The 13889-nt window shown below is 35.6% G+C and overlaps 1 protein-coding gene across 2 annotated transcripts in view; it reads right to left on the reverse strand.

Annotated features, from left to right (window-relative positions):
- Window positions 1–1691: 1691 nt before the first annotated feature.
- Window positions 1692–13889, reverse strand: part of YY1 (zinc finger (C2H2 type) family protein) — a 145559-nt gene continuing 133361 nt past the window's right edge. Inside the window, exons 5-6 of one of the 2 annotated variants that reach the window (XM_089797812.1) lie at window positions 3204–3347; window positions 1692–2584 (exon numbers count right to left, since the gene is read on the reverse strand). In XM_089797812.1, the coding sequence (XP_089653938.1) occupies window positions 2009–2584; window positions 3204–3347 (720 nt within the window). In that variant the 3' untranslated portion in view covers window positions 1692–2008. The remainder of the gene's footprint in view (window positions 2585–3203; window positions 3348–13889) is intronic. The other variant, XM_089797813.1, reaches the window with a different exon arrangement.

Here is a 13889-nt window from a genome sequence, read left to right on the forward strand (position 1 = left end):
TCACAATGAGCGCAAGGCAACACTGATCTTTGTACTTTTTTTAGTTTGAGAGGAATCTGCACTCTCTAAACAAACAATAAAATCTCCCTCTAATCTCCCAGTGTATGGGAAATCTGAAAAGGAAATGGGTCTTAGATTCTAACTCTGCCATGGTACAAAGTCTACAAACCCGATCCTCTCTATTGATATGGTGGTCAATCTGAATCCGGAGTCAATGAGAGCCCACCCTAAAGGATCCAAGGGAAATATGTAGGGCATGGGTCCACTATCTATGTAAGTAGTTTGGGCGCCAAGTGATCAGGTCTCGAATATCCAAGAAGTATTCGGCATAGAATGCCATCCTCAGGCATAAACCCCCTGAAGGATCAACCCAGGTCTGGATAATATATTGTCTGTAGATGTCCAATCTGACATATCTATTCAACTTCTGCCAAGAGGGAAGGAGGTGAGCTAGAGCGTCCAATGAAAACGGGTAGCATAGAAGACTATAAAATTTCATTTACCATAATTCAAATATTATAAATTTTGTTTTACCTCCAATTTTGATTTAAGTGGAATTGAAATTGATTTCTAATTTCACCTATTTAGATGGAAGGTTCAAATTTTAGTTTTGGGGGCAAATAAGAATTAACAAATCCTTATTCCAGTTTTATGTTTTGAACACAAACACCCAAAATGTCAATTAATGGGATTTGACAATCTCAATTCCAGTCTAATTCCATCAAACAAACCGACCATTCAGTAATCTTCCAAACTTGTACATTCAACATTTACAAACCGACCATTCAATAATCTTCCAAACTTGGTACATTCAACATTTATCATTTATCATTTTCAAATACAAATTAACCAAGGGTATGCAATAGTAAATGTAAACCATGACAAAGAACCACTATCTTGTCCAAATGTGCGTAATAGAGAAGAATGGAAGTAATAGTTCACCAAAAAAAAATGTTAATACAAATAAAAAAATTATTAAAACAATTGTATTGAGGGGACAGGACAGTTTTTTAACATAACAAATATGTGTGCTAAAAAGTTACCAAGCAAATCTATGGTTTGCCGTATGTCAAAAGTGAGTAATAGAAATCACAACATATTTCATGCTTATATAGATAGGGAAGGTAAATGCAGACTATACTGATATATCAAAGGAAGAAACGCCACGTAACATATCTAGCTATTTTATTATGCACAGCCTATGTTGAAACAACATGTTTGGTTTGGTAATTCACTATTCAGTCATACGTTAGGCACCTCCATTCTCAGAATGATTTACAAGATGGTTTAGTATTTTTACTAAATGACTTATAATTGGGTGCAGCCCATGCGTCACATTGTGAAGGCTGTAAAGGCTTAATCTAGCATGCGGATATTCTTTGAGGCTGAATAAGATATGCAACGCACAAGCTTATTTAAAATTATCAAATGTATAATTTTAAAAGATGTTAAACAAAGTAATAACAATGGATCATAAAGTTTCATAAACCCTCAGCATAAATTCGTAATTATGTGAAGCCATCAAACCTGGACAAGTAACCATTTATTCCATTGATGAGAATTTTCTTTTTAAAATGAAAAACATATACTTATAAAAAGAGAGCTACATATACGTATGATTAATCTTGTTTCGAGAGCAAAATGATAATTAAGAAGAATATGAATCTAAATGAGATCCACAAATAAAGCCATTCTAATGAAAACAAACGTGGTCATTGCCATCATTGCAATTAACTTATAAATGTGACGCTATCTAGCAATTAGTTTTAGTTATATCAGCATTGCAATAAACAGTCTAGACTGTTTTAAGTCTAATCTATGAGAACCCATCAATTATATTACAATTGTCTTTGAAATGATTATGTACATTTGATATATGATTGAAGACGCTATTTAGAAATGCAGGTTGAATGTCTCATTCAATGCAACTTAGATTATTCTTATTGCTTGATTCCTTCTTATCTAACAATTCTTGTTGATTGTTGACTTGAAAATTAACTTTTGTAGACTACTCCATATCATCCTCAGTTTCCTCGTCATCGTCCTCTTCCTCGTCATCATCCTCATCTGTTTCTGTCCCATGGCCCCAATGTTCATTATCTGTATCATCCTGGTCTTCTTTGGTCTCTTCACTGTCTTCTTGAGGATTGCCCTTCCCAGGTTCTTTTGACTTAGTAAATGATCTTGCATTTGTGTTTGTGTTCAAATCAACACCTAAACTTGGAATCTTTCTTTGAACATTTCCCGCAGACACTGCCTTTGAAGTTACTCGTAGTTTTCCACGGCCAGATCCAGTCGCAGCACCAGCACTCCTCACATTTGTCTCTTGGTCACTTGCTTGATCCATTTCATCATCACTGTAACTTTCGTGTTTTTCATTTTCTTCAAAAGCATAACCTGCATGCTCTCTTCTAAGATGAAGATTCAACTTATACTCGTGTATGTAGCACTTGTCACAACCCTCATAAGGACAGACAAAGGGGCGATCCGAAGTGACAGTTCCATATGCTGGTATTGAGACTTTTGGATTAACAAATTCCCTCTCAGCTTGAGGGGGTGTCAACTTCACAGCATGAGCCAAATTCTGCAAAGTAGCACATTTATTAGATTCAGGAACACTTGTGAAAAGTCATAAAAATGAATTCAGGAAATAATTCCCCTTCTCGAACAAATTACATAATGAATTTTTGATGTACATGGAACTGATATCACTCATCCTACCAGGATGCAGGGCAATATTTAACCAACACTCAATTCATAATTAAAAGGAAATTTTCAGACACGCTCACACATTAATTTCATGAACACTGATGCACTTGCCAACTCTATAAGATCAAGCATTGCACTAAAGCTCAATAGCAGTGACTCGTGCACATCCTAAACCAGCTCTCACAACATTGTAAGGTGGTTCCAGAAAGAAAACATTCATTTGGAGTGTAGTGTTGAGCTATAGAGAGACATCACCTAAGGAAAGAGATACACAAGCCCCGTTGTTTTTTAAAAAAAGGAGAAAATGGTAAACAAAAGTTAATAGTCTACTGGTATGTTGTGGTCAAAAGTAAAATTACCAAATCCAATACAAAACTATTATCAACAATGGCCCTTATCCCATTTTATCTCAGTATTTAGTATTTACTGTAAACAGGAACAGGAAAAACTCGAAATAGAACATAAATTAATGTTCAAATGTGTATGAAACCTGCCTTCTCATGTGTGGATTTTATATGTGCTCTTAACTTGTACTCGTGCGCATAACGTTTTCCACATTCCTCAAATGGACAAATATGATAGTTCTCCTGTGAGTGCGTGCGCATATGTGCTCGCAAGTTAAAATCCAAAGAGAATGCCTGCATGCAATAATCTAGCATCAGATTCCTGCTGATGGAAAACTTATTTATTACAAGAAATTTATAAGTAGAAGTTCAAACAAGGATGGTTTAACTGCCAATAGTCCCACAAATTGACATTGAGTAACCACAACATCCACGAGAGATTTAGTAACCAAGTTGAAGACAAGACAGAATTTTTCAGCTATCACTAATATGTCTTGTGTCCCTTGCATAACATTTCTTCTTGAACTCTAATGCCCTCCTCTTTTTGTAATAATATATACCTCTTAACAGTCATTTTCCATGCGCATCACGTTCTAACCTAAGGATAGCCATGAAAAAGCCAGCACATAATTCATTCAACTGACCATCCTATGATATAGCATACAGTCTCCCCTGGATGCAGGCTTCATTTGGAAAGTAAAATTTTAAACCTACCGCTGACACTGGTAAAAGTTAAAACCATAAAATAATTATCCTTTTGAAAACAATGGGAAAAAAGGCACAAGGATGTCTGACAATCTTAAAAGTTTAAAAGAAAGGGACTTCCAGGCACATTCCCGCAAACAGTTGAACAATTTTATATTAAAATGCACTTCCCTTCCCACAAAAATGCCTGATTTTGTTTACCACAATATGACAAGTAATTAAGTAAGTGATAAAACTTCTACATGTATCACCATAATCAAGCTACAATATTGCTCCATCACCTAGACCAGAAGCCCAAAATATTAACCAAATTAAAAAAGATCTATGGCACTTCTTATGCTCAAAATTCAGCTATGTCACAGAGCAAGGATTAAAAACTAGTAAAATGATTCGCAGGTGAAATTGTAGGGTGTAACTGACTAACAGAAGTGTATGGGTGAGTTCATGGTGCAGACTCACCAACAAGAACTCAGTAGATTTGTGACATAGACTTGTCATACATAGTAGATCCACAAAGAAACATGAATGTGGCAAAAATCAACAGATTTTGCCTTTCAAAGTAAATGTAGCCCATGCAAGTATGTATACAATTTTTTAGGGTATGTGACAGTATGCTCTCCCATAGCCCACCCTCTATCACTATAGGGTACACTCTAGAGGTGCTACCCACAGCCCCTAGTTTAGCTTTTTACAAAGTGAGAAATAAATTCTTTTTTGGGCCCATGTTTTCTACAAATGAGATTTGCAAAATCTATATAGAAGCATAATTTATATTGGACTCGTTTTCTTAAATGCAAAAAACTCTACTTAAGAACTGTATAAATTCACTTCTACACATTTTGTCATCACCATTTCACAAATTTATGCATATTTAAATGTTCTGAAACTTTGCTGAGATTTTGCCAAGTCCAAGTCAAACGTTAGGCCTGTTGAGTCAGAGTGTAATACCCCTCTAACCCTGAAAACTATAAGTAGACGTTGGAGATAGTACAAGTACATTTGGACTATGATGGAAGATAAGGTTAGTTCTAGTACTCTATGATTTCACAACATGACAAACTCATGCATAGGTAAAACTATAAGAAAACATCCACCATTCTTAACATAAAAGAATGGTACCTTTCAAAAACTAGTAATCAACTAGGTTCTTATGTTAATATGTTTAGATACATCTCTATACTTATCATACACATCCTTTCTTGATTATGGTGTTAGGTATTACTTGTATTTGACACGTGATCATGTTCTATATAATGCCTTTAGGAGATTAGGTATATGGTTGATTCGTATAATGCTTTGTATACTATTCTTATTATCTGGTTTTAAGCTAACCCAACTAACTCATGGTGCCTTATATATGTATGTGTTTACTCTAAATGGTGTGTCTTTTGGATGAGGGGAGGCAGTCGTAGTCACTTCTTTGGGACATCTACACGATGTCACAATCCTCCTTCCTTTTCATACACTGTTTGTATGTATATGCATATTTATTGTATCATATTGGTCGGTGATGCAAGAGTGTGCAGGTACCAGGCATTGACTGCACCTAGCTACACAAATCTGAGCGTGCCTCAAAATCCTTGAACCAGTTGTTGTTAAAAGGGAGATGGAACTATGATCCATATAGATACCCTAAGCCTAGAATTCTTGATGAGGGAGTTATTTACCTTTTAGGGGAACTTTTGGGATATTTCCTCTAATTTGATATTGTGATGCTTGGTTTTGTAAAGGTGGTTTTATGTATGGATGCAACCTTAAGTTAATGCACTAATATTTTGCATGTGATTTATGTGCTCTTGATTTCATGATGTCTGTATGTTTTAATCAAGTTTATTTATCCAAGTATATATGGGTGCACACATATACCCAAATAAATATACACTTTACTATTATTTACATGTGTGGCTTTAACTAAGATACATCGTGAGTCTTAGTTTAATTTTGTAGATAAATAAAGTAAAATAAAATAGACAAAAAATAATAAGTATTAAAAGGAAATAAAAAGAGAACACAATAATTACTCAAAATGTTCTTTAAGGTTTGAACACTTGACCTCCCACCTACTAAACCCTATATCCACCATCTCACCACTCACACTCCTTGAGAACCTTAATAAGAGAAATAAGCTATAAGTTGTTTAAATAAGAGATAAGATGATATATAAAAAGTAGTAAAAGGGCATAGGATTAGAACCCTTGACCCCTTATGTGAGATTGTGGAGACTTGACCCATGAACCATGTGGATTTTTTAATTGGAGGTTCATGACAACATAGAAAACCCATAAACTAGTTAGCCATTTAAATAAAAATAAAAAATAAATAAACAAATGGGTGATTTAATTAATCAAACAATGGAGGTTGCCCGTTGCAAATGTTTGCAACCATTCACAAGGACTCTCTTCTCCCTATAAATTAGGAGCCTTTCCAGGAATGAGAAGGAAGGAAAATATTTGACAAAACTATAGAAAAATCGAAGGCAAAAATAAATTAGCAAAACTATAGTAAAAATTGGCAAAAACTGTAGAAAATGGTTAAGAGAAAAATTTAGAATTGGCATGGAATGCAGGGATGACCATAGAAAGTTGCTTAAGGATAGAGGAACTCGCAGCAAGGAAATGAGGAAGAAAGGGATAATAGGAGGACTTGGAAGACATTCCAATACATCTCCAAACTCTCTCAGCCTTTAGGAAAACCAATAGGAAACTTTATTCCTTCTCTCTTTCCTAGATAAAAGGACTCTCAATTATGAAGAAATAGTAATGCAGAGACTAAATAATTAAATTGTGTGCATGTATGCATTTACTTCCTATAACTTGGAACGTATTTTGTATAATGATATCTCATTGCTCCTAGAAGGCCTTAAGGGATTCTTTTGTATGATTGTAAGGGCGAATGTGATGAATTGAACTCCCAAGGATAAGGGCTACTTGCCAGATCCAATCTGGAAATATGAGGATATTCCTTATAGGAATATGAGGATATGAGGAATATGAGGATATTCCTTATACATTTTTGTATTCTTTGGAACAAATGCACAGGTATATTGCACATATGTGCAAGAATACCTTGTATATGCACAAGCCTGTAAATCCTTTGTTTGTCAATCACATGGTACAAAAGCATAGTAATAGGACACAAAAGCACAACGCTATGAAACATAAGCGCAGCAGTAATGAAGAAATGTGCAGATCTGCTTGATGGATGTGCGGATCTGGTGAATTGAACATATGCGCAGTTCTGCTTGATAAATTCACAGCTTTGTTGTATAAATGACCAGCTATAATGCATGTATTGTTACAAGATTCAAGAAGAGTTGGCAGATTAACGGATTTCCGGATGATTGATTGATAAACAGAGGAACAAATGTGTTCGTTATAAAGAATTACAAGGACATTGTTTCTAAAAGAAACATCGTAGACTGAAGACGGAATTAGAAACAAAACTAGAGACAGGATAGGAAACATTCCTATCTAGACTGAAGAAAAAAGAGATGGGATAGGAAACATTCCTATCTAGACTGAAAGACGAACTATAGACAAGTAGTTGACTATTATAGAAAGTATAAGATATTATCTTAATACCCTCCCTTAATGGTCAACGTACAAATGTCGGAACATTCTGGGATAATTGAGACCCTCCCTGGATTTACAGAATGTTGAAACCAAGAAGCTTTGCCAGAAGAGTGCTATGACTCAAAATAGGTTGCAATTACAAAACTTCGTTTTTGTGGAAAAAACGGTAAAACCCAGAATCTCACACAACCTTGAGTATTACAAACAACTTGAAATGATTTTTGAAGAGAAAATCAACAAACCCATAATCTCACGCAACCTTGTGTATTACAGACAACTTGAAATGACTTTTAAGGAGAAAATCAACAAACCCAGAAAAAACAGAAACAAATTCAAAAGGCAAAAAATGCAACTTCGCCTTGATCAGGACCCGGAGAAGTCAGACGCTGCGTAACACCTAGAACAAGTTGAGCAGTGTTGCGATATTCGAAGATTGCGATGATATGCTGCTTCCAGGTTCCATAATTGCGACCATTGAATTTAGAATTATGTTCGAGCAGAATATTTGTCAGAGATGCCATGGCACGTTTTTCAATGAAAAACTGTGAAAATCTGTGAAGGCACGTTCTTCGAGGCAAAAATACGAAAGACCCAGAAGAATCAAAGAATGACTCAAACGAGAGCTCGAAAAACCCAGAAGGAATTTGCTGTCGTTTTTTGGATCCGCTGGCTCGAAAATCGAGGCACCCAGAAAAAATGAATGACAACCCAGTTGAGCTCTCGAAAAACCCACCAAGAATTTGCAAACAAAATATTTTTTCGACCCCAAAAATTAGGGTTTCGAAAAAAAACGTCCCTAGCTGAAAAAAGCTTGAAAAAACTTCAGATTTCTTGATAAAAAATGGCAGATTTTTCTTCTAGGATCGATGTGCATGGACGAATGGGGCTAGAGTGTGCTGAACAAACACAAGCAGACCCGAGTTCGGGAATTTCTCTAGGCCGAAAACTCTAAGCGGGTTTTAGAGAAATTCAACAGAAATAATTTTGAAAAAATTTAAACAAATAATTTCACGAAGAAATTATAAATTTTTTCGAAAAAATTTAAGTAATAGCTCTGATACCATGTTACAAGATTCAAGAAGAGTTGGCAGATTAACGGATTTCCGGATGATTGATTGATAAACAGAGAAACAAATGTGTTCCTTATAAAGAATTACAAGGGCGTTGTTTCTAAAAGAAACAACGTAGACTGAAGACGGAATTAGAAACAAAACTAGAGACAGGATAGGAAACATTCCTATCTGGACTGAAGAAAAAAGAGACGGGATAGGAAACATTCCTATCTGGACTGAAGAAAAAAGAGACGGGATAGGAAACATTCCTATCTAGACTCAAAGACGGACTATAGACAAGTAGTTGACTATTATAGAAAGTATAAGATATTATCTTAATATGTATGCACAACATTGTTAAACAAATGCGAAGGAATAAGAGATGGATGCGCAGTAATTGGGAAACCTTGCCAATCTGACCTCCAGAGCCTGATTTCAGCACCTAGATATAACATAAAATGAATATTTAAGTATAATTTTTTACTTTAAGTTAGAATTTATGTTATACACCCTGCACCTTTTGAGATAAGTTTCAGCCTCATAGGAGTTAAAATAAAGATTTTAGATCTTGAGGTTTTAAGAAACTTCAGAGTTAGCCAGATTTCAGAAATCAGAAATTCAGCTTGTCCTTTTTGTAGGTTTTGTAACCTTGTATCTACTTTTCAGGTACTTACTTTCTAGAGATATGATATTCATTCTTGTAAAGTGTATGGTATGTGTTTGTTGCATGTTATTGCTTATGTGATGAAATAGGGCTTAGTGGATTACCCTAGAAATGCGCCCTAAACCAATCCTCTCTCTCTCTCTCTCTCTCTCTCTCTCTCTCTCTCTCTCTCGACTGATTGATTTGGGTTTTCGAATTGAATTTGTTTTGGTCACCAAAGGCTTGTGGATTTCATCGCTTATTGGAAGAGCAAGTTTCTTACATTATTGTGATTCTATGATGTTGCTATATGTGAATATGCTTTGATGTATGAGCTAGGGTTTGGGGACTGGGGGAATGGGACCCTTGTTTATTTTTCCCTAAAACTCTTTATGTTTTTGGATTCTTTTGATGAGTAGGGTAGACCCTAGGCAAGTGGCTCACCATAGATGTTGGAGCCCAGAAGTGGCTACAAGAGATTCTATGTTTGGAAGCCAGAGCCTTGCGCATGTTGGCTCCATTTGTGAGCTAGTTAATTAGTGATAACATAATAATAAATGAACTTATGGGTTGGGTTTGGGTTTCACACTAAACAAGATAATTGTGGAGGTAATGTTGGAGTACTCAGATTAGGGACACCCTGCATATCTTATAGGTCCCTAGCTCAAGTGGTTGATCCCAACCTTACTAAATCATGCATGCCCTTGTTGGAGTACTTAGGGAAAAGGCATTTTGTGCAACGATCTTAAGCCCAGGAGGTGGATCCCAACACCTTAGAAACGTACGATGACACTCACCTAAATGTGGCTGAACCACTCACACATGCTTCTACCTCTAGTTGTCCATTTGCTCTGTGATTTCATTTTGGGCATTATGCTTTATGTGGCCTTATCTTACCTTTGTACTTTGATCTTGGAGTATAAGTCTTAGATTACCTTTATGCGGATCATGGTCTTATCTCCTAGCTCAGAGAAGTGGACCATTTATGGGTCCACATGGTTGGGTGGTAAAATATTTTTGAGGTACTGATCAAGTTTTTATGGATGGCTTTATATGGATCCTTGTTGAGCAACTATTGAAGATTGATTCTTGAAGTCTATTTGTTGCAATTCATTGGAAGAAATCCATGTAATATTATAATAAAAAGTAATAAAGAGAGAACAAGTCATATCTATGTGTATCATGAAACGAAAAGATATGTAATGCGGATAAAGGGTATCTCTAGGAGAAATAAAGGGAAATGTTAACCTATTGTATTATTTCAAAAGATGAATGAAGTTATGATGGTTCCATGACATTGTATATTTCGTTGTATATAGATGAATGTATGATGAAATAAAGAACCATGTACTCTTCATAATGTTATTAATGAATAGAAGATGATTGGGTCTACATGCATGGTTGATGATATAAATATATTTCATGTATCTTTATTGTGTATTAAGTAGATACATTTGATTGTAAGGACTGGGCCATTAGTTCCTAATGTGGAAATTGGACGTTAGAATGGATATTGTATCAATCATGACTGGACGTAACACTAATAGATGGATTAACTTAAGCACTAAGGATGATACTTTAGAAAGTAAATTAAGTAATGTGTTTAAGGGCGACATTAGGGAACCTGTTAGAACTTTACATCTATGATTAAGTAAACTTAGCGAGAGAAAGATGTTCCAAAAAAATTTACCAGCCAAACTTTGTATCAATTTGTCTTATCCTTTCGGGTTCCCCGGTGGGGCATTAGACAAAGTATTTGAATTATGGCATTGACTACCATTTCTATCCCCACAATGCCATAAAAAAACATTTAAAATGGTCTTTGTAAGAGAATTACTTGAGAGTGGGCATGAAAAATAACCATGTTATAGTTGTTGGCATAATTTAAAAACTTGGACAATCCAACAAAACTTGGCAGCTTAAAAATATATTAAAATTCCTCAAAAAAATATAGATATATTCATAACATATATGCAAAAAATAAATTTATGGAGGTCATAAGAAGATTTTCCTTCATTGATAGATCAAAAGACAAATTTAATTCACATCATAATCTCATTTTATTATAAATTACATATTTGAATTAAGATTTTACAAATTACTCTATGCAAAACATGGGCCCAAAACAATTTTCATTTTTTTTCTTTACAAAAACAAAGCAAGAGTATGAGGGCGAGTGATGCAAAGTGATCACAACAAAAGCTTAGTGAGACCACAATCTTCAACACCTTAGGGTAACTCTACCCTACCAACTCTTCTAGAGCCCAAAATGACTCCTAACCAGGGTAACGTGACTTGCGGCGAGTCACGTGAGTCGCGCGAGTCAGCGAGCCGCACTAACCTCACCGAGTCACAATAACTCGTGACCCGCGAGCGGCAAGTCATGGGGAGTGACTCGCGTGACTCGCGAGTCACAGAGTGACTCACCTGACCCGGCTAAGCTTGACCTGGCCGCGGCAGGCAAAAATTTGACCATTAAAATATAATTTTTTTCAACTTTTTTTAATGTTTTTTCTTTTTAACATTTCTCACTCATATAACCCTAAAAGGGCTCCCATAATAGTCTATAGTGAAAAGAAGAAAGAGAGGGAGAGGTAGAAGAGAAATAGAGTTTTCTTGTTTTGCAACCAGCTGAAAGGAGGAGGAGAAAAGCTTGCATTTGTGACATTGGAGCTTGCATTTAGATCATCAAGAAGTTTATAGGAGCTCTTCTCAACACTTCCCAAAGCATTTGAAAGAGGTAAGACTTGATTGTTTAGATTTTGATGATTTTTTTGTCTATGCTTATGGATTTTTTTGCATGAATTTTTTTGGTTTGTTTATAAGTTTTTTTATAACTTTAGATCTTCATAAAATGCAATGCTGAAATGGTAATATTTGTTCTAAAAGGTCTTATTGCAGCAACCTTTACCTTTTTCCTTAATTAAATCATAATGGCTTCAGGAGGTAAAAAACTCAAGCTCTCTAAAGGCAACAAAAATGATGAGTGTTGGAAGTTCACCATAGAATTTCCGGGTAGAAAGAGAACTCAAACAAAATGCCTATTTTGCAAAACCATTGATAGTGGGGGGATAAATAGATTAAAATACCATATTGCTGGCTTACGTGGTCATGATATTGAGCCTTGTGGAGCTGCAACTGTTGAGGCTCAACGTTTTTGTTATGTAGCCTTGGAAAAATATGAACAAGAAAAAGAATTTAAAAAAAAACAATTAGAAGAGTTAGCTTTGATTGGTTCTAGTTCCCTTCCACGCTCATCTGCAAATGTTTCTGAGTCAGTAGGCTGTGTTGGAGAAGGTTCTTCCCGTCCCCCCTATCGTCCTAGTGCTTCTATTGCTCGTGCTTATTCTACATCTATTCCTTGCACTTCTAGTGATGCTACTGCTGCTGCCCCTTCTAGTAGTGCTTCTCTTCTTCGTCCTAGAGTCAAAAAATCTAGTAAGTTGGACAACTTTTTTGTACCGTGTACCACTCCTGGTGCACAACCCTCACTTGAGAGCATGGGCTAGAATAGGGAGATACATGAAGTTGGAGTAAGAGCAATTTGCAAGTTTTGGTTTTTCTGCGACATTCCATTTATAGCAGCCAGGTACTTCAAGTTTTCAACTTCATTTATATTTGATTGTTTTACGTTTTAAGTTTTAAAATTTATATTCAATTTTATACTTTTAACTTGATGTTTGAAAATTTGAAATATGCTAATTAAAATGTTTTTATAGATGTAATAGGACTACTTATTGGCAGGGGATGATTGATGCAGTTTCCATCTGTAGTGCGGGGTTCAAAGCCCCCACTGAAGATGAGTTGAGTGGCCCCCTCTTGCTAGATATGGTTGACGAGATGAAACTTGAGTTGGAGGACCACAAAGAGATTTGGAGACAAAAGGGGTGCACCATCATGACAAATGGATGGACAGATAGGAGGTTCAGAACCCTCCTAAATTTTCTTGTTTCTAGCGGAGGTAATTCATCATGCTCTACTTCTTGAAGTCTAAAATTTAATGTATACTATTATTGAATAACGAAAATTTTGTTTTATTGAGTATTGATTCTTGAATGATAATTATTTTGTTTAATTTTCACTTTCAGGATCCACCATGTTTTTGAGGTCCATAGATGCTTCCTCATGTGTGAAAAATGCAAAATTCTTATGTGAGACTATTGAGGAGGTCATAAGGGAGGTAGGGGAAGACAATGTTGTCCAAGTGGTGACAGATAATGCAGCTAATTATGTTGCTGCAGGTAAAATTTTAACTTCTAACTTTCTAAGTTAATGCAGCTAATTATGTTGCTGCAGGTAAAATTTTAACTTCTAACTTTCTAAGTTCTACTTCTAAAAAATTTGTTTTAGTTTTTCATTAAATTTTTAAAATTAAAAGTTTTTTAATACATCAAAAAATTTCATTATTTACTAATTTAAAATTGCTGCAGGAAAACTATTGATGGAGAGACACCCAAAAATCTTTTGGACTCCATGTGCGCGGCCCATTGCATCGACCTCATGTTAGAGGATATTGGCAAGCTTGTATGGGTGGAATCATGTGTTACCAAGGCCAAAAATCTTTGTAAGTTCATCTATAATCATGCCTTGGTCCTCAGCACAATCAGGAAATACACGAAGGGAAAGGAGTTGGCTCGTCCTAGTATCACAAGATTTGCCTCTAACTTTATCACACTAAAATCCTTGCTGAGTTCAAGGTTAGAGTTGAGGTGCATGTTTGTTGGTCCAGAATGGAGTTCCTCCTCCTTTGCGAGCAGCCCTACAGGGATAGATGCAACAAAATGCATTTATGATGATGATGATTTTTGGGAGCCATATTTGAAGATTGTGGAGGTAATTTTAAATTTTAAAAGCTTAAGTCTTA

This window comes from Cupressus sempervirens, chromosome 8 (genome assembly GCF_028749045.1).
Source record: "Cupressus sempervirens isolate cs-2001-9-10 chromosome 8, ASM2874904v1, whole genome shotgun sequence".
NCBI classification, from domain to species: domain Eukaryota; kingdom Viridiplantae; phylum Streptophyta; class Pinopsida; order Cupressales; family Cupressaceae; genus Cupressus; species Cupressus sempervirens.